Source organism: Alosa pseudoharengus, unplaced genomic scaffold (genome assembly GCF_046254945.1).
Source record: "Alosa pseudoharengus isolate Yale_2024_CS ecotype anadromous, Long Island Sound unplaced genomic scaffold, YU_APseudo_1.1 YU_APseudo_1.1_scf_4, whole genome shotgun sequence".
NCBI lineage: Eukaryota > Metazoa > Chordata > Actinopteri > Clupeiformes > Clupeidae > Alosa > Alosa pseudoharengus.
The window spans coordinates 42,636,202-42,656,131 of record NW_027468774.1 but is presented as its reverse complement, the minus strand read 5'-3'; the positions used below and the strand labels follow the sequence as shown (position 1 = coordinate 42,656,131).

Here is a 19,930-nt window from a genome sequence, read left to right as displayed (position 1 = left end):
TCCAGAGACACAGTTTTATCCAATTTGAAGTTGAATTGTCACTACAGAGAAGGTTTAGGGCGTTTCACTTGGTTCAGGGACATGCTGTTTGGTTTTATGGGTTCTTATTCTGTTAAGTCACTGGCTTGTTTTGAAAACAAATCACACTGTTATGGCAACACCATTTCCATGATGTCAGTGGAGCAAAGTGAAAGGTAATTCGATACAGAAGGAATACATAAATGCAGGATGATAAAAGCTGAACATAAAAAGTGTGTGGTTTCAACATCATGTCAGACTGGGGAGCATCTCATCCAACACGAGGTCGATCAGCACTGGCACCCACAGGAGTGTGTCCTGTCCCTGCTGCTCTTCTCCCTCTACACTAATGACTGCACCTCAAACGCGTCTGTAAAAGTTTGCAGATGACACCACCATCATTGGTTTGATCCAGGAGGAGGTAACAGCTGATCCAATGGTGCAGTCAGAAGTACCTGGAGTTAAATCCCAAGAAGACTGTGGCGATGATGACAGTGGACAAGTCCCGCACCCCCCACCAACCAGAATGACACACTGTGGATTCCTTTAGGTTCCTGGGATCAACCATTTCACAGGACCAAAATGGTCTTCCCACATTGACTCTGTCCAGAAAAAGGCCCAGCAGAGGTTATACTTCATGCAACAGCTAGTTTAATCTGCCTAAGGAGCTGCTAACCCAATCTACTCAGCTATCACTCAGTCTGTCACCTGCACCTCCATCACTGTCTGGTTTGGGCCAGCCACCAAACGGGACAGGGCCAGACTGCAATGGACAATTAGGGCTGCAGAGAGTATCATTGGAGCTGACCTTCCCTCCATCCAGGACCTGTACCGGCCCAGGGTCAGACTATACTGATATTGCACTATTCCTTCCCTCTCTTCAATTGTTATTGTATTTTTATATTATATATAGTATCTTGCCTGTGCCTGTTGAGGTTCTGACTGAGCTTTCTGTTTTTATTCTTTATATGTTAAATGAGTATTGTACTTTGTGTTGTTCTTTGAGGGCAAAGGTTAACCGGAGTCAAATTCCTTGTTTGTTTATGCAAACCTGGCAAATAAAGCTGATTCTGATTCTGATTCTGACATTAGCTACAATGGCAAACAGGAAGGTGAGGCACAGGCTAATCAGTTTCATTTAAAGCTTTATTTCATGTAACCAATCTATCAGCACTGCAATCAAAAAAGGTTTCTCCGCTACTTTTGTGAATATTACTGTGCAGTGACTGTAAATAGCTCCTGACACAAGACAAACCACCACCACAAACCTGCACACTTTTTTTTTTAACATCTAATCCAAAACAAACACTTGATGATAATATGGGGTAACTTTTTGAGCAAGGTTGCTGGGCAACCACATGGTTATGGTTATAGGATTTGGCGGACTTGTCCAAAGCGACATACATATACATACGTATAACAACAATTCAATAGCTAAATTTAACAGTAAACAATTTTTAAAAGTTGGTAAGACTACATTAAAGGTGCTCTAAGCGATGCCACGTGTTTTTTAGGCTAAAACATTTTATGTCACTTACTGCAAACATCACCTAACCCAGTGGTTCTCAATCTTTTTTCAGAGATGTACCCCCTGTGAAATATTTTTTCAGCCAAGTACCCCCTAACCAGCGCAAAGCATTTTTAGTTGAGAAAAGAAGACTTAAAACAGAGCACTGTGCCATCAGTGTCTAATTTATTAATCTTTTGAACTAATAAACACACACATAAACAAACAACTTATATTTTCCTGAAATATTTATTAAATAATTGTTTTTTTTTAAGTATTTTTGCATGGATTCTACTTTTTAAATATATGTATATTTTAACCCTTAGTACCCTAAGCTGTTTTTAGGGCATTTTCACTACCTTTATTCATAAGGATTTATTCTGGTCATTGTAAGAGCCACACACACATATTATATATTGTTTAGAGTCTAGGCTATCCAGATCTGTCATTTCATAGTACTAGCATTGATTTTATTTTGATTTTTAAAGAATTAAAATATAAAAAGCGTATTATAAAAAATCTTATATTTTGACATGTATCTCACCACAGCAAGCTCATAGCTCTACATGCATTTCATGTGTGTGTAGGGCAGACTGTCCTGAATCTGGCAATATCATTCTCTGGGGCTGAGCAATTTACAGACGTGGTGTGCGCCTTACAGAAATAAATGCCTTTTTTTAATTTAGTGATTAAAAATGACCTTTCTGCGCTCCATATCTGTAACTCGAACTGATCTGACCTGACTTTCATAACCCAAGGATGTACTTTCAAATGATAGCTCTCTGTCTCCTCTTTCATCTGACATGTGTGGCTTATCTATCCGATCACAGGTCCGCGAGTAATTCAAACGAGAGTAATGGGTGTGCAGTTGGTTTTTGTACATGACGTTATTATTTTGCAGTCACTTCCTCTGTTTTCACAAGCCAGAAGGATCGACATACTTGGTACCAATGGATATCCCTGTGTCTCCTCTTTCATCTGATATGCTTGCCATATCTATGCGTTTACAGGTTCGCGAGTAATTCAAACGAGAGTAATGGGTGCGCAGGTGAACGCAGAGACTGTAAATATGATGCAATTTGATTTAAATTCATGATTTTATAAAATCTTCATACTTTAACGTACAGACAAGTTCGTGGTCTCGTTGGAAAGCCCCACTTCTGCTCTGTTCACACAATAAAGGCTTCTCGCTGAATAGTTGCGGAGCAATGTAACAGAGAAGAAAGGGTGTGTTTTTTGACGCCCTTTGCGTCAATCGGCTTCTAAGGGTTAAAATATCACGTACCCCCTGGAGTGCCTTCACGTACCCCAGGGGTACGTGTACCCCCATTTGAGAACCACTGACCTAACCAACCACTGTGTCCACTGTAAAACAAACGATCGCTGTGGACAGCCCAGGCTCCAAAAACAGCAACAAAAACAACCTGGGTAAACCTAGCCCATAAAAACATAACAAACTGTTCCAGCAAATCACAGACGAGATGCGCGTTTAGGAGAGTTTCAATTGCACGGGAGCAGCAAGGGAGGGAGGGGGAGGAAGTAGCGAGCTAGCTCTCTGTTTTGTTTGAAAGTCAACAGAAGTGACGTTACCCAGCATCGCTTAGAGCACCTTTAAGGAGAATAGCAATAATAAACAACAATGTCAATTCAATCAATAGCCTAATGAAAATAAACAAATACTATATACAAACCATAACACATACTGTAAGAAACGCTTAATAAACTAAGTGAATGTTAAACAAATATGCCTTTAACCACATAACCAATTTCATGTGTTCTGATTGGATGATCATGAAAATGTGCCTACTGATGATTAAAGTCCTTAGTAAAGTAAGTAACTAAGTAAAGTTAAAGGGGGGGGGGGGGCGGGGGAAGTTGGTCAAAATCGATGGGAATGTGCCAGAACTATAATACTCAGGAATATTGCCCAACAACAATGCTCAAAAAGTTGCCTTGTGTAGGTGTTCCGTTATTCAGAATTAATAGTCACCCCACCTGCCTATCAGAAAATAGTATTTCTTCTCACTGGGTGAGAAAGATGATTGCCATTAGTTACTTTTAGGCCAACTGATTCACCTCCCTGTTGTGGCAGAATGGGAGACGATGCGTCCTTGTCTTGGAGGAAGTCCCAGATGAGTTTATTGACTGTCTCAGGCTGATCCTCCTGCACCCAGTGACTGCATTTTGGGATGGTGTGGACAACAACTGGGCCCCTGATGTAGGGACGTATCCCCCCAGACGTCCCTTCGACCAGTATGCTGTCTTCCTCGCCCCAAATCAACATGGTGGTCACTCCTGCATCTTCGTGTTTGTACAGATGGTCACTGTGCGTAACAGAATAAGCACAGGCCAAGGAGACGTTATGATATTATTGATTCCACACTATGTGTTTTTAAAGGTGCGGCCTGGGATTCAGATCTAATACACTTACTGTCAAATTACATTTTAAAAACTCCAATGCTGGGAGGGGGGGGGGGGGGCACTGTGGCACAACAGGCTACAAGTGCCCACGGGGACCCAGGTTTGAATCCGACCTGCGGTCATTTCCCGATCCCATCCCATCTCTCTCCCACTTACTTCCTGTCACTCTTCACTGTCCTATCCTAATAAAGCCCCCCCCCCAATAAAAAAAAACTTGTGTTGGGTTGAGCCAGAGACTTTCTAATGATGAGACACAGCACTCAAAGAATCCTCCATAGAAATGCATGGGTTTAGTTCGTAAGACCAATATGACAGTAGTCTCTACACATATTCTGCCCCTTCCTAAATGCCTCTCCATTAACTTGAAAAGGAAAATAGCTGAATAGTGTGTTGCAAGATGGCCGCCGAGAGGGGGTACTTGCCTATAAGGACTTTGATTAAGCCATGGACTATTCCAGTTCATCAACAGATTTTTTCAGGAGTAAGAACGGGAGGGGTGTAATTTGACTTCCTGTTCAGCTCAAATGTTGCAAGTTTTTGCCAAAATGTGGCGCTCATTCAATGAGAGGAGGAGGAATTTCTAACCTGAGGAAAGCACGATAGTAATTGAGAGGAGGAGTGAGACCTCCAGGTTGGGACAGGCGATACAGGTACCCCTCCAGCTGGGCCTCGGTCAGACGTCTATCCCTGTTTCTGATACCGAGACGGGCACCACACAGCAAATTACGCAGCAACTAGAGCAAAGTGGCATAAGTGAAAAGTTGACACGAGGAGTTCAAGTGATAAAATGTAAACATGAAGTGGTGTTAGAGAGTTATAGGCACTTCAAAAACAGGAACACAAGATGCTATCTTAGACACTAAAGTCCTTCCTCTGGTTAACTCAAATGCAGTTGTGAACAGAGCAGAGATAAAAAATGCAACCACAACAAAATAATGTCATAGAGAGAGAAAGAGAGGGAGAGAGAGAGAGAGAGAGAGAGAGAGAGAGAGAGAGAGAGAGAGAGAGAAAGACAAGAGAAGAGATGTTAGCTGAATGTTAACATTCACCAGACCTTTGGGGGCAGAGCCTTCTGTGCTGCTGCCCCTGGTCTATACAACCTCTGGCCTCGGACCACCCATACCCTACCCATCCCTTTCCTTATCCATCCCTTTGTTTGTCAAGCGACCTTGGGTATCCTGAAAGGCGCTATATAAATTGAAGCTATTATTATTATTATTATTATTATTAACATGGCTGATATACTTTGAAGTCCTCCAGAGAGAGTGCAATCTCTGGTAGTAGTGGCAGCTGGAAGAAGCAGGCGTGGCCTGAGCGGAGTAGCTGTGAGGGTCGACGCAGCACTGCATCTGTTTAGGAAGAAATTAGCACAGATCACAGGTCATCAGAGGGCCCACCTAACAGGTGACAAAAACAAGATTAAAGTGAAGATTACATGGATCTCACAAGCCACTGCAAACAAATTTCATGAACTTACCTAGCCAAGCAGCTGGGTGGGGCGCATTCATAATGATCAGGCGTTGCACCATGTCTGGCCTCTCCAGGGCAAAATGCCAGGCTAACATTCCTCCCCAGTCATGGCCCACCAAAACACAGCTTGTGTGACCTGAGGAGAGTGGCTCATCAGCATTTGATATAAAGACTATTAGCATATTAGACTATTGTATAAAAACAGCATTCACTGATGCACTTTTTCTTATTGTACTCTAGCTTTTAAATTGTTTTAAAAAGCTTTAAACTGTTTACCATGTTGTATAGTAAGTCGCTTTGGTTAAAAATGTGTCAGCCAAATCTAATGTAATGTAATGTAATAAAGGGTAAGTGTAACTATATAGAGAGGACAACAAAGGCCCTGAGTTCATGAGGAAGACTCAACTGTTGTATGAAAATAAAGTGAGAGATTCGAGCAGATGAAAATGTAAACAAGCTCATACCCAACTCATCGATTGTGTCTCTGATGTCGTACAATAGCTTCTCCAGCGTGTAGTCGTTCAACTGAGAGGGGGCATCAGAGTCTCCACAGCCTCGCAGGTCCAGTGCCACTGTGTGGTACTGCTCACTGAACTCACACAACTGGTAGCGCCATGAGTACCTGAACAACAGCACAGTTTTTACAGATGCATTTGCATTTCAGGAAGAGAAACATTTTAAAAGGGTACAGAGGAACAGAGATGAAAGGATGTTTAAAAAACACGTAGTGGCAATCACCAGTTTTCTGGGAATCCGTGGAGGAAAAGCATGAGAGGCCTTCTGTTGTCTCCTTGGGTGACATAGTGGAACCTCAAACCTGAGCTCTGTGATGATGGACAGAGAGACATTTAAAGCAGGAGTAATGTTTTGTTTTGCTCATGCCTTCAAAATGAATTTGAGAATCTTGTGGTCACCTAAAAGATACCTCGGTAAATGTAAAAGGCTGCATGGTTTCATCGAAAATTACACATTACCCTGCACCGCAGCAACAGCAGGTTAAGGGGAAGTCTAAAAGTTAACTTTTCAGTTTCATTTCCCCCCTGACACATCTATGCACAGGAAGCTCAATGAGAAGGTAAGAGATGGGGACTTGTGTTGATGTACTAGATTAGATGTGTTAGATTACAACCCCAAATCAGAAAAAGTTGGGACGTTGTGTAAAATATGGATAAAAACAGAATGTAATAATCGGCAAATCTCTTAAACTCATATTTAGCTGCAAAAAGTACACAGACAACATATCAAATGTTGAAAATGACAAATTTGACTATTTCATGGAAAACATCGTTTTTTTATAGCCAATCTGCAAAAAAATCTTACCAATACTTTTACTATGTTCATAGGTGTCTAGTAACACCTCCGTTTATCCACAGCCAAATCCTCGGGGAAACGCCTGGAGAACAAATCAAGTTTGGGGTGCCCAGAGGGTCTGGGCGAAAATAATGAGGTTTTTAGGGGTGCTGAATCTATCCCAGCCATTCATTTTGAGTAAAAATGACTCCAAATCGGCCCCGTGGTGCGACTGGCTGGGCACCTGCACCGTACGCCGGCGACCCGGGTTCGATTCCCGCCCCGTGGTCCTTTCCGGATCCCACCCCGACTCTCTCTCTCTTCCACTCACTTCCTGTCGTTCTTCACTGTCCTGTCATAAAAGGCCAAAAAAATATACAAAAAAAATGACTCCAAGTCCATAACAAGTGGTTTTATTGAACAATTGCAAAACAAAACTTCCTTAATCGGTTTAAAATTTAACAACCCAACTCCAACTCCCCTGCACTCCCTCACTCCTGTTATCATCTGGCTGGTTGATGTTCTGGTAAGAGTTACCATGACAGTTCCTGAGAGTGTCACAGTCGCCTACACAGACCTCAGAAGGTAGTCCGCTGCAATGGGATCTGGTGTAGGGACTGGGGGGCATAACCATGTTCTCCTTGTTTCTATCCACACTCAAGAACATCTAGTGATGGACTTTGTAGCAGTAGCCAATCTCTGGTCTGGAGATATGCCTGCAGAGTGCTGTGCTGCAGCTCCTGTAGTCAGAGGTAGTTTCTAAGGCTTGATACTAGTTATGTTGTCTTTGTGAGTTTTACATTTTGTTGCTCACCCCTCCACGTTGGACAGTCTTTTTTCGCTCTCTATCTCTCTCTCTCTCTCACACACACACACACACACATCTATGCACATTAACGCTCTCACAAACACATTCACAACCACACACACACACATCTATGCACATTGACTCTTTCACAAACACATTCACAACCCCACACACATACACACACACATCTGCACATTGACTCTCTCATAAACACATTCACAACCACTCACACCACACAAACACATATGCACACACTTACAAATAAAGTTCACACCTTCACCGATACTGTCTCTCTGTAGAGACAAAATCTGTGACACCAGTGTGTCTCTGTTCTTATATAGTACCACGCCTCTGTTCTTTTCTGCCTTTCTTTGTGTGTGTGTGTGGTCAAATATACGTAGTGTGTGTGTGTGTGAAAGAGAGAGAGGGAGTTCAATGGGAGGGTGGATGGTGAGCAACAAAATGTAAAACTCATGAGGACAAAGTTAATATTTTTGTAAATATTTTATTATCTTTTCATGGGAAAACACTGAAGAAATGACACTTTGCTACAATGTAAAGTAGTGAGTGTACAGCTTTTGCAACAGTATACATTTGTTGTCCCCTCAAAATAACTCAACACACAGCCATTAATGTCTAAACCGCTGGTAACAAAAGTGAGTACGCCCCTAAGTGAAAATGTCCAAATTGGGCCCAAAGTCAGGGGCGGAGCCAGACATTGTAAACATTCGGGGCTTAGCCCATTTAATTTTTTTTTTAAATAACCCCTTAAATAATGACTTTTAGTGAATTTTGTGTAAACTAATGGACACATTGAGACTTAAAAAATGTGAAACTAACATTCAACAGATTCAAGGTATCTGACTGGCACACTGTGTAAAATTATAGTTTTGGGTCTTTCAAGAGGCAATATCTGTTCATATCTGTTTAGCATGTACTTAGTTAATTAAGCGTTTCTTATGGTTTGTATATTATAGTATTTGTTTATTTTCATTAGGCTATTGTTTGATATGACATTATTGTTTATTATTGCTATTCTCCTTCTTCCTCTTCCCTGATCTCATCTGTGTGACAAATATATAGAATATCTTATACTATAATATACATAATATTATGATATAATTACAGTATGGCCAGTCATCATGATACAAGGGTATTTTAGAACACAGTAAAATTCCAAGAGTTAAAATGACAGAGTAGACTGTTATTGACTCTAATAGAGTTACATTTACTACAGTTGGAGTAAAATGTACTCTAGCATATTAGTTAAAAAACAGAGTTAAAATCACAAGAGTTAATCATCCACCCCATTTTCTCATTTGGACGCCATTTTAGAAATTTTTTTGGGAGATGTCTGCCTAATTATTATTTGGATATTATTCATAAAAAATCGTGTTTTTCTTCTGGTTAATTCCAAAGTCATTCGGTAGCTTTAAGATTTTTTTCTGGACTAGGCTACTAAAAAATTACTTGCAAGTTTGTAGGCTAGCATGTGCTACAGTAAAATAGGCAAATACTGCTAAGCTATCACCCATAAACCAGGCTATAAACGGAGTCTCTGTTATCAAGCCTATTGCTGTTCACAAAGAATAGTCAAAGCGAACAAACATTATAATAATAATAATTATTATTATTGTATGTTTGTTACATGCAATTGTGTAAGGGCTCAGACAAATTACTAACTGGCGAAACGTGCCCTCTGGTATCTCACGTCAGAGACGAACGTTAGTAGCTTATCACCCACTTCCTTCCATTTGAGACTGCAGCGACGCGACGGAGCCTGATTAGAAGAATCTCTCTGTTGCAGTTGAAGGTGAGTAGATGTTCATCTAAAATACACTTACTAGAGATTTATTTCACATGTTCCGTAGTATGCCGCGAAAATGATAAATGATAAGTGGTGACGCGAAAGAGGAGTGTAAACTGAACGTAAATGTATGGTCAAGATATCGTTCTGAAATGTGTTGACCTTCAGGGGCTAACGTTAACGTTAAGTTAACTGCTAACGAAGGTTGAAAGTTAACATGAACGTTAACGTTACCTCTGTGTAACATGAGGTACATGTCAATTCGTGCTCCTGTATTGTACAATGCTATACGTTTTTTTATCATGTTAATATTTACTCAACCAAATATGATACCAGTATAATCGTCTTTAATGGTTAACATTGACTTGGTTAGCCTATCAGCCAACGTAGCTCTCATTGGCAGCTTAGCATAATGCAAATCAGATATCAAATAAAGGCTATGGTTAGCTTAATGAGGTAACAGTTACTGTTGTTAGCTACTTAACATTAACAGTCATTAATAGGGCAAATTAGCTTAAAGGTCATGCTCTACTAAAAAGCTTGTTTCACGTAAAGCAGGCATCCATAAGCATGAATTTGGCCTTCACAAGTTGGTTATTTCAAAACTAGCTGCATTAATTTACTATCAAGGACATGTGTTGATTGCTGAATGTGCATCATTGATAGCATAGAAGACACGTGTTCAGTGCAAAGTGCCAACAGGTGCACGTGCCACATTTACTAGTTTAGTCAGTGTCACTGAGAGTTGTTACCTGGTTTGTTTTAAGAAAGTGTTTTAAAAGTAGTGTTGATTTTGTCTGAATGTTTGATTTTATGTTTTTTCAGGATGTTGGTGAAAGTTAAATACCAGGCAGACCAGATACATTTAAAATGGTGGAAACTGATGCCACTCTAGAGGATTTCTTTAACCAAGGTACTGATTTATTCAATTGTTGCATTGTTTAAGTCTATTGTCAGGTTTTTTTTGTAATGTTCTGTTAATTTTTATTTTAGTGTTCATGAAATTTGATATTGAAGCCAAACACCAAGCTGGGCTAAAATGTATGATGAGTTTGGTACAGAAGATTGACAACTATGTGTCTGAAGATGTGGTGAAGGATCCAAATTGTGGTGTATTAAAGCTGAAGCCTGCAGAAGATGATGGTGAGTTGTATTATGGAATGTAGTTAAAACTTGGTACAAGTTTTGTGAATATATCAACAGCGGTTGCAACACATTGTTTTGATGGAATGCCACTCTGTGGGGTTTGTGGATGTTGATTATGTCCGTCTTTGAGCCTATTTAGTGTTTAAAAATCTCAGTCATCAAAGACTACATGACATACAGCCGTCACAGGTACTGGACATGACTATATTACTGATTTATTCTGTCCTCTGCTTTGTAGTAGATGCATTATGTGATTCAGATGACACCACTGCCTTGTCTCCAAATAAGCCCAAGGGAGATGATGGGGTAGAGCAAGTAAGTGGCATTTTTTCCCTTGTTAAATATTGGTAAAATCTTTATGCTGCCCATTAACACAAAGGTAACCTAAACTGAAACCCACACTGAGGTATTTTTTTTTTCTTCAAAAAAATTCCACACATCAGATCTGTGCAAAATGATCTTTTTATTCTAGATTTCGGTCATAGACCCTCTTCAGGAATCCTGAAAAAGGCCTATGACCAAAAGCTATATAAAAAGATAATTTTGCACAGATGCGAGTGTGTGGATTTGTCATGCTGTGCTTGACTTTTGACTTTAAATCCCAGTATCTCAACCACCAGATGAACAGTATTTTTTGTTTCTTTTAAATGATTGAACTTGAAATGAAACCATTTCATAAGTATTTCTGCATACAAATTGTAATGAATCTGTTTAAGATCAAATACATTGTTTACAGTGCACTGAATTTCACATTGATCTCCATTTCTCAAGGTCACCGAGAACTGTCGGTACAGGGAAAAAACAAAAAACAAAAAAACAATCGGATTCACTTAGCTCGAGATGCTGCAGCCACGAAGCTACTGCGCTACACTCTAGGGGCATGTTCCTGAGCCCCAATGTTCATGACCCCAGAGTGTAGCGCTGTAGCTGCACAGTCGCTTTAGCTGCTGGCTGTAGCAACTCGAGCTATGTAAAACCGATTGTTTTCGTTTTACATACTCGGTGATCCAAGAAATGGAGATCTATTTGGAAAATCGCTGGATTTCCCCTTAATGCTGTAACTCACCCTACTTTATACTGTTTTATAGGAACATTTCTATGATCCAGCCAGCGGATCAGGGTACCTGGCCTGACGCATTAAAACAATTCAGAGGAAAGCCTCAGGAACCACAAAGTCCAGCACACAATGAACATAATGGAGGACCAGCTTCTGAAGATGTGCCCGAGCCAGTCCTGAATGAAGAACAGCTGAGAGAGGCGGTATCTCTAATGAAGCATTCTTCTGATGAAGAAGTTGTGCGGCTGAAGGTGAACGTTTGATTATCGTCAGAAAAAATGGTCCATGACCCTCAATCACCTCATATGCTTGCAACATTCTCTCGATTTGTGGATGTAATGGATCAGATTGAGCAAGACTGTTACTGTTTGGTGAGATTTCAGCGAAGCTTTTTGAGAGGTGGTCAACTATGTTCAAAGAGAAGACTATTAAACAGAGTAAAGGTCTTTCTTCCTCCAGCATCGAACTGCAAAAAAGGATCCAGGTAGCAGAATCACCACATGGGCTGTGTCCCGGTAGAACACTCAGGTTAAAGTATGGTGAGACTGGGTGTTTCAGGGACATTTTCTGGCTTTTAGAAAACATTTGGAAAGGTTACATGAGTATAGCGTTAATAATGTTCATGTTTTGGAAAATAACTGTAGTGAACACACAAGTAATGATTTGGCGGTAGATTTTGATACAGTGGTTCCTGTTATGCATTCTGCTGTACATGAGATACAGGTTGAGGAAACTATTCAGTTTTTTGAGTGATAAGCAAAGTGTTGAGGAAATGAATCATACTTTAAGTCATCTTAAATCTCTTCTAGGCCCCATCCATTGGATCATGCCTTAGGTATGAGCTACACCAGGCGCGTAACTGAAGCGATCTGTTCGCGACGCGTAAAATTCATTTTTTTCAAACGTACGCGCCGCTATCACATCTGGTGTAGCTACCTCCATTGATTATAGTGCCAGCTAATTGTTGCAGCAGACGCTATGCGAACGTAAAGCTTCAGTTACGCGCCTGGTGTAGCTTCACTGTTAGAATGTGTGGACTTAAACATGTCTGTGATGCTAGAATGTTTCAGTACAGACTGTAGAGTGAGTAAAATTGGTATGTAAGCTAATGTATCACTAACAACAACTTGATATTATGTTCTAGTGGCTTTGTTCCATTTGATGCCAAATGTGTTGTACTGTACATGCATTTACAAAAGGAAATATATTGTATATTGATACATTAACATAATATTTTGTAATAAATATTTTTTCAATAATTTGTCTATGTCCTTCAGATTTTGTAGAACTTGATAAAGGGTAAATAAAGACAAGCAAAATGGTGACTCTAGCAAGAGTAGCTGGGAATAAACTCTGAATAGAGATAAACTAAGATTACCCCATTAAGAGTTAAGATGACTCTGGAAAGAGTTGTTGGCTTATAGAGTAGATTTTTCTTTACTCCCTGTGGAGTTTATCTTGGTGATTTTCCAACTCTCTATAGAGTAAATTTAACTCTGAAAAATGTGCTCTAGGAGAAGAGTCAAATTTACTCTCTGTGGGGTGGGACCAATGGGTCTCTATGACAGAGTCAGAATCGACTCTATTAGAGTCGAAAACAACTCTGTCAATTTTACTGTGAAGGAATGCATTATCATCTTGACATAGGCGTTTCTAAATTATATTAATTTTGTAATTTAGCAAGATTATTCATAGGTTTCATCAGGTCCCTTTACACAGGTGCATAAAATCAAGCACCTAGATTATGAATGCAGACTAATTAATAATTAGTTAGGCAGCCAAAACAACATAACATGACTTTTATATTTATGTGGACTCTTGGATTATAAGATCTGTGGTGGTGGATAGGATATGAACAAGGTTTTAAGGTAGGCTAACAGTTAACATTCTTTTGTGCAACATATGACACTGAAAAGTTGACATGGGCAGATAACTGTTAATGGGTTTTTCTGACATTTCAAAACAGTGTAGCCTAATTTATTACAAGACGAGGATCACTTTGTTTTGGGAGCTGGAATTTCTTATTCTGCAGTAGACTTAGCTAGCCTATGAGAGTACTAAATTTGCCTTTTCCGCCGACGAACGAGGACATTTAACGTTAACGTTAAGCATTTAGGGAGCTAGCCAAGTAGCCTAACGTTAGCCTGCCTAACTGACTGAAAGCTCTTAACGTGAAATCACCAACCTGAAACAACACCATCCGTCAGTTCACTGGGCGATGCTGTTGCTTGAATGGAGCTGGGTGGTCTTTTGAAAAACTTTCTAATATCCATAACGTGTAACACAAAGTGTTTTATCACAGACTGTAAAAGTGACAGACTTCTGACAGAGGCTTTTTGGAACACCGAAGCCATGACGTAGCGTTGCCAAGGCAGCATTTTCACTGGATCTAAACAAATCAATCTAACCATTGAAATCACCATAGTGGATAGCACAGAGACCTGGCATAGATCGTGTAGCAAGTCAAATTATTTTTCAATATTGGGCTTTGAAAATAAGGGATATATTTCCTCAGTAATATAGAGCATTTTGTGACATTTATAGAGAAACCGAGGGGAAGTTATATTGGAAATAAGAGTTGCCAGGAATTTAAAACACTAAAAAAAGATTCGGGGCTTTTGAAAAAAGATTCGGGGCTTAAGCCCCCTAAGCCACCCCATAGCTCCGCCACTGCCCAAAGTGTCAATATTTTGGTCGTCTTGGAGGTGTGTTTGGTGTCGTTACCATGTTGGAATACTGCCCTGCGGCCAAGTTTATGAAGGGAGGGGATCGTCCTCTGCTTCAGTATGTTACAGTACATGTTGGCCTTCATGGTTCCCTCAATGACCTGTAGCTCCCCAGTGCAGCACTCATGCAGCCCCAGACCATGACACTCCCACCACCATGCTTTGTGCATCATCTTTAGAAGACCCAGATAGCAATTTCCTTTGGGCCGGATCCGCATAAAAGCCTTTAGATCCGCCTGTAGCGGACATACGGTATCTGACTGTGAGCCAGGTCTGCTCCTGATACAGGTTTAAGCTCTGCTAGCAATGCTGTTTTATCACCGGTTTACAGATTTGTCCCAGGTCCAATTTCCGCAACTCAACTGGAAGTCAAGGAGATGCTTTTAAAATACAAAACACTGATTTGGCCCAAACCTGTGATACGGATATGAACCGAAGGACCATTTTTTCACAGCAGACCCAGGTGGTAATGATATTAATTAAGGTGCTGATTCTGCTAAATTGACTGTCCTTTCCCTACTTTCATTGTCAACTGGCTGCTAAAGAAAAAAAAATAGTATTTTGGAATGGCACAAATTTAGAAACCATGGGGGTGCACTATGTTCCCATGGCCACTTCATTTCTACAGTAAGGCTGGAAAAGAAGATATAGTTGGCTCAATATTGATCATATGTTCGTTTCATTATTTTTATTATTACCTAGCAGTGGTAAAAGTAGTCATTGTTGTTTGTGTCAGATCTAACAGTGCTATGAGACAAACCCATATTCTTTCCACGCATGCAGAAGTCCAAGCAGTAACGTTAATCAAGGATCTTTGGTTTGCTCACTATCAATCTTTTGACATGATTTGCCAGCCTGGGGTTGGACTAGGACAGCCCAACTTTTCAAGGTAGGTTATCTGCTTTTTATCTCTGTTTTATTCAGAGACAACAACAAGCAACCGAGCGATTGATAACTTTAAGGTTATACTTTCCAGCAATATGGGCTAGCCTACTACCTTAGCCATCACAATAACTATTTTGGAAAAAACATTGATAACGCTAACAGGATCACTGATGATAAAAAACGAGTGTAATTGTGACTACCTATTTTCAAAAATAATAAATGGCTAATGTTTATTTTGTGTTGTTTCAGATTGACCATGGAGATGACTGAGGAAGACAGCCTGAATATCGATGGGAACAGTGGAATTAACACGACTTAAACTTTGTCTGGGATTGCACTTCTACAGCCAGGTTGTTGAATAAAAAAATAATTAGACACTTATGTGTAAAGTTTTTTTTACCTGTTTGTAGCCTAGCTTATGTTTATCAGTTGAGCTGTTGGGAAAACGTTACGAACTTTAGCCTGGGTGAACCTATAACGAACCTGTTAGCAAATGTGTAGCAAACAGATTTTTCAGGATAATTAAATAGGCTAGGCCTAATTACCAATCACATTTCACATGTCAAATAAAGCCAGCTGATGTCTGATAAACGGGTCCGTACCACACACAATAAGCGGACCCGTATTGCATATGATAAGCAGATCTGGAACACGTCAGTAACACAGACTACCATACGGAACTGGGCCAGTCTTAGCCCTTATTGGTACCAGATCCGTCAAACGGATCCAGACCAATTTTGGACCGATGTGCGTTTGGACGCCGGATCAGGTCCATATGCAGATCCGTGCCGGACGTTGAGGTAGGTGTGGCCCAGTTCCGTCCCAGTGGGGAGGCTTCCTTCTGGGACGGCCAATTTGATGCAGCATGCCGCGTATGGTCTGAGCACTGACAGGCTGACCCCCCCACCCCTTCAATCTCTGCAGCAATGCTAACAGCACTCATACGTCTATTTCCCAAAGACATTCTCTGGATATGACGTTGAGCATGTGCACTCAACTTCTTTGGTCGACCATGGTCGAGTCGAGTCAAGTCAAGTCAAGTCAGTGTTGTCCCATGAAAAGATATAATAGTTTTTGTTTTTCAGTTTTGTGAGATACTATATAACTTGTATCAAGCTTAAGAAACTGCCTGAGAAACAACAAAGGTTTTTCAAGTAAGGAAAAGCATGGTTTAGGCTACAAAGGCTAAAAGTAAAGTAAAATAACTAATCCACTTGTAAAATGTTTTGTTTGCAGGGATGTCATTAAGTATAAACTGCTCACAATGTAGACTGTGGCAATGTGGTTATCACAGAACAAATACCTCTTTTTATTCTTACTATTCTTTCTATACCCTACACTCTTTTATTTCTTAAATCAAATAAATGTATGTATATGAAGAGCCTTTCATTAAGAAACTAGATAGTTAGGCCTATTCAAATATATAATGTCCCACCTTGATTAGAACTTTGTTATGGGAGAACAGTTTTTACATTGTGTTACATTGAATATCGGCCAGTATATCGGTTACTGAAAAACTTAAATATTTAAATCGGTATCGGCCATCAAAATCCCATATTGGTCAGGCTCTTGAGGAGATGGAGACAAATTGACATATACACACATGCATGCGCGCACATACACACACACATCCACACGCATGCACACACTCAGTCACAGGCACGCACATACAACACAAAAGTTGTAAGAGTAGGGTATGGAGTTAGCCTGACGAGCCAGACCCACAGTAGGGTGCGTCGAGATTTCTAGGCTAGGATGGACTAGATGGAGACAAATTGACGTGATTTATTTTCGCGGAGAGGATGTACAGGACTGAGCGGCAGTCATATTTTGTACCACTATGCGGTACATCTAGTATTATTAAAACATTCAGAGAATCCAGAGAAATCTTTGCAGACAAGGGAAAGAGCTGAAAAAGAAATTGGATGGCCATGGTCTTTTGGATCTCAGATGGCACTGCATTAAAAACAGACCTGTTTCCAGACCTGTCATTGTATGGGCTCAGGAAAACCTCTGATAACCATTGTCTATGTGGACAGTTTGATAGTTTGGTATCATTCTTTTTGGAAATCATGGACTCTGGGCTAACAAGAAGAGGGCCTATCCAAGTATCCAACCTATCCAACTTGTTTTAGTGCTCAGTTTGAAACCCAACATCTATGACAGTGTGGAGGAGCATTAGTGCCTATGGGCATCTTGCACATTTGGCAAAGCACAAGCAATTCTGAATGATGTATACAGGTTTTGGGCAACATACTGTATACTGCCATCCAGGCAATGTCTTTTCCAGGGAAGACCTTGAATATTTCAGGAAAACATTATTTCTCCATAGAGGAAGAGCCCAGGTGCTAAAATGGCCTGTCCGCAGTCCAGATTTGTCAAATTAGGGACATGGAATGAAAAACATGACTAAGAATACCCCATAATATTGAGCGACTGAAATCCTGTATTGAGGAGTAATGGGACAACATTTCATTCTAAAAACTCTAGCAACTGGTCTCCTCCTCTCAACTGGTTCCTAAACATTTACAGAATTTTGTTAAATGAAGAGGTGAAGGTAAACATTCCCTTCCCTGTCCCAACTTTTTTCGAAACATGTTCCTGGCATGAAATTCAAAATGAATATATATTTGCATGAAATAGTCCAAATTTTCATTTTCAACATTTGATATGTTGTCTATGTCCTTTTTGCTGCCAAATATGGGTTTCGAGACTTGTATTTGACCACATTCTGTTTTTATTTGCATTTCACACAACGTCCCAACTTTTTCTGATTTGGGGTTGTATGTGCGATACTGGTGCTTAAAGGTGCGGTCTGCAATTGTAACTAAATATACTTTTGTCAAATTCAGTAATGCTCTTCACGGTCCTCTTGCTGTATGGCCTGTATTTAAAAAGTAATACACAAAAGTGGCTCTGCCATGGAGAACCAGTCAATGCACTCTAAAAAATGCTGGGTTATTTTCTCAACCCAAACACTGGGTTGAAAATGTTGGGTCATTGTGTGGGGTTGTTTTTACTCATGTTGGGTTATTTTTTGTAACCCAGCTTGTTGGGTTGATAGTTTAGGACAGCGCCCCTCCTCTCGAGAAGCCTCTTGCCTGTCCCCCAAACAAAAATTACACCCTGTGTGGAGCTTCTTTGGGAATACTGAAGGGAGCTGTGAGCTACCTCTCTGATGTTTTTTCATTTGTTCCTTGGTTAAAATATATTTTAGGCCTATGTTGTTTTGGACAAAAGCTTCTACATTTAAATATAAACAAACAAACGCGACTTCCAATCGCCACTGCACCTTTAACCAAAATATTACCAAGAATAACATAGCTTAAAAAATAGGTGTAAGAGCATTTTTTACACATCTGTGATGGTTCGTTAAATGCCCTGTGAACCCAATGCTGTAAGGTGTGGTGATAAGTGGAAACAAACAGGTCATGAAGAGTGTCCAATCCAAAGGAGAGAAGGTTAGAGACAGGTTAAAATTAGAAACAAAACTCACACTGACCAGATAGCCGGACATTACCTCTAACCTTTACTCCAGTTTTCAGGGTATTTGACCTATTAGCACACATTTTGAGGTGTCAGCCTATTTGTTTTCAAGGACTTAAAGCATAAGCAAAAGTATTTCTCTTTCCCTCTTATTAGATTATCTCCCATATCCTTTCATTAACTGGTCCCCTTGATCACAAAACAATAGAATAGGTGATCTATTATGTTATAGTTCACAGGTTAGGCTATGACTCACACTTTAGACATTCCCTGTCATTAGGCCTATAGGCTACTGATTGGGTCTGGAGATGTTTTCATAATGCTTTTGTGGTAAATATTTTAATCTTTTTAAGCCTTTTATCTTCACTGTGTGTTTTAATCTGAACTTTCTCTCACTTTAAGTTTAACAATAATTTCCTTTTAGCTTCTGCCTCTAGCCAATTTTAGGCTACATAAACCAAATGATTAACAACAAACAGCACAAATTGGGTTCTACGTTGCTGTGTGTCAAATAGAGAGCATGCAAAGTGTAGCCTATTCTTACCCTGCCCCAAAGGAAGCCGTGTTTTCCAAGCCGGACATCCCTGAGACAAGCGGGCGGTTCCTGACGGACAGTCCACTGAAAGATTCTGGAAGGGTTTCGGAAAGCTCTCCAGGTAAATCGCATGAAAAGCAGCAGGCCAGTGATACATGCTGTGCCATAAACGAGGCCCCAATATAGTAGGCTCAACAACCGCAGGGACAGACGTGTTGGAATCAAAAAAAGCTTGTAGAGATTGGCCATTGCTGACAAGTTGTGGAGTTAAAGCCATAGAAGACTTATGGGGTCAGATGATCCATTCTGTGGAAAATACTGTATGCCAAAACTCAGATAAAAGCAGTTGAAAGTCGGTCGTCGTAGCCCACTTGAGTTGTAAAAAACTAACGAAAATCCACTGTAGACCGTAGGCCTATAGTCATGCCACTAACCTTTGCAAGGACTCTGGCTGGACAGTTGGACGTGGACAGATCAAGGACAAAATCATTTCACAGACTTGGCGGATGGCCTGTGTTAGATTTCGAGAAGAGTCGATTGCATTTTGCATTCATCAATTTAAAAGGCGAATATTAACAAATAGGCTATGTAAAGCTTTATCCGCGTAGCACATTGTTCCGTTTAATTTACTGGTCCTATCAAATTCTTTATGAGACCTGCTGCACCTGCTCTTTAAAAGCATTTGCAATGTTTTGCCACCTGGTGTCACCATAGGGATACTTTTTTCTATGACTACGTAATGATAGTGTTTAAAGGGCAGTTATCATTTACTAC

General features: G+C 40.3%; 1 protein-coding gene and 2 long non-coding RNA genes across 4 annotated transcripts; 2 read left to right on the top strand and 1 right to left on the bottom strand.

Moving 5' to 3' along the window:
- Positions 1-264: 264 nt before the first annotated feature.
- LOC143102664 (epoxide hydrolase 3) lies at positions 265-19,685 on the bottom strand. The gene is made up of 7 exons (XM_076266424.1): positions 19,166-19,685; positions 6,155-6,240; positions 5,881-6,038; positions 5,424-5,552; positions 5,192-5,295; positions 4,532-4,680; positions 265-3,849 (listed from the first exon to the last, which is right to left on the bottom strand). Exons 1-7 carry the CDS (start codon positions 19,403-19,405, stop codon positions 3,528-3,530), a joined length of 1,188 nt encoding a protein of 395 aa, XP_076122539.1. The 5' UTR covers positions 19,406-19,685; the 3' UTR covers positions 265-3,527.
- Positions 8,680-13,124, top strand: LOC143102677 (uncharacterized). 2 transcript variants are annotated; one of them, XR_012982626.1, is made up of 5 exons: positions 8,680-9,327; positions 10,147-10,234; positions 10,315-10,464; positions 10,706-10,782; positions 11,556-13,124. It is a non-coding gene; the product is annotated as an uncharacterized LOC143102677 (long non-coding RNA). The 2 variants fall into 2 exon arrangements; XR_012982625.1 differs by having other exon boundaries at positions 8,680-10,234; positions 11,556-13,123.
- LOC143102681 (uncharacterized) lies at positions 14,817-15,472 on the top strand. The gene is made up of 2 exons (XR_012982629.1): positions 14,817-15,139; positions 15,385-15,472. It is a non-coding gene; the product is annotated as an uncharacterized LOC143102681 (long non-coding RNA).
- Positions 19,686-19,930: the final 245 nt, after the last annotated feature.

What these genes read in the sequence shown, in the direction of transcription:
- LOC143102664 (XM_076266424.1), bottom strand. Translation starts at nt 19,405, where the DNA reads ATGGCCAATCTCTACAAGCTTTTTTTGATTCCAACACGTCTGTCCCTG. An exon ending in TCTCTCTGGAGGACTTCAAA is followed by an intron (nt 4,681 to 5,191) that starts GTATATCAGCCA and finishes ACTTTGCTCTAG; the next exon opens with TTGCTGCGTAATTTGCTGTG. An exon ending in TACTATCGTGCTTTCCTCAG is followed by an intron (nt 3,850 to 4,531) that starts GTTAGAAATTCC and finishes TGTTACGCACAG; the next exon opens with TGACCATCTGTACAAACACG.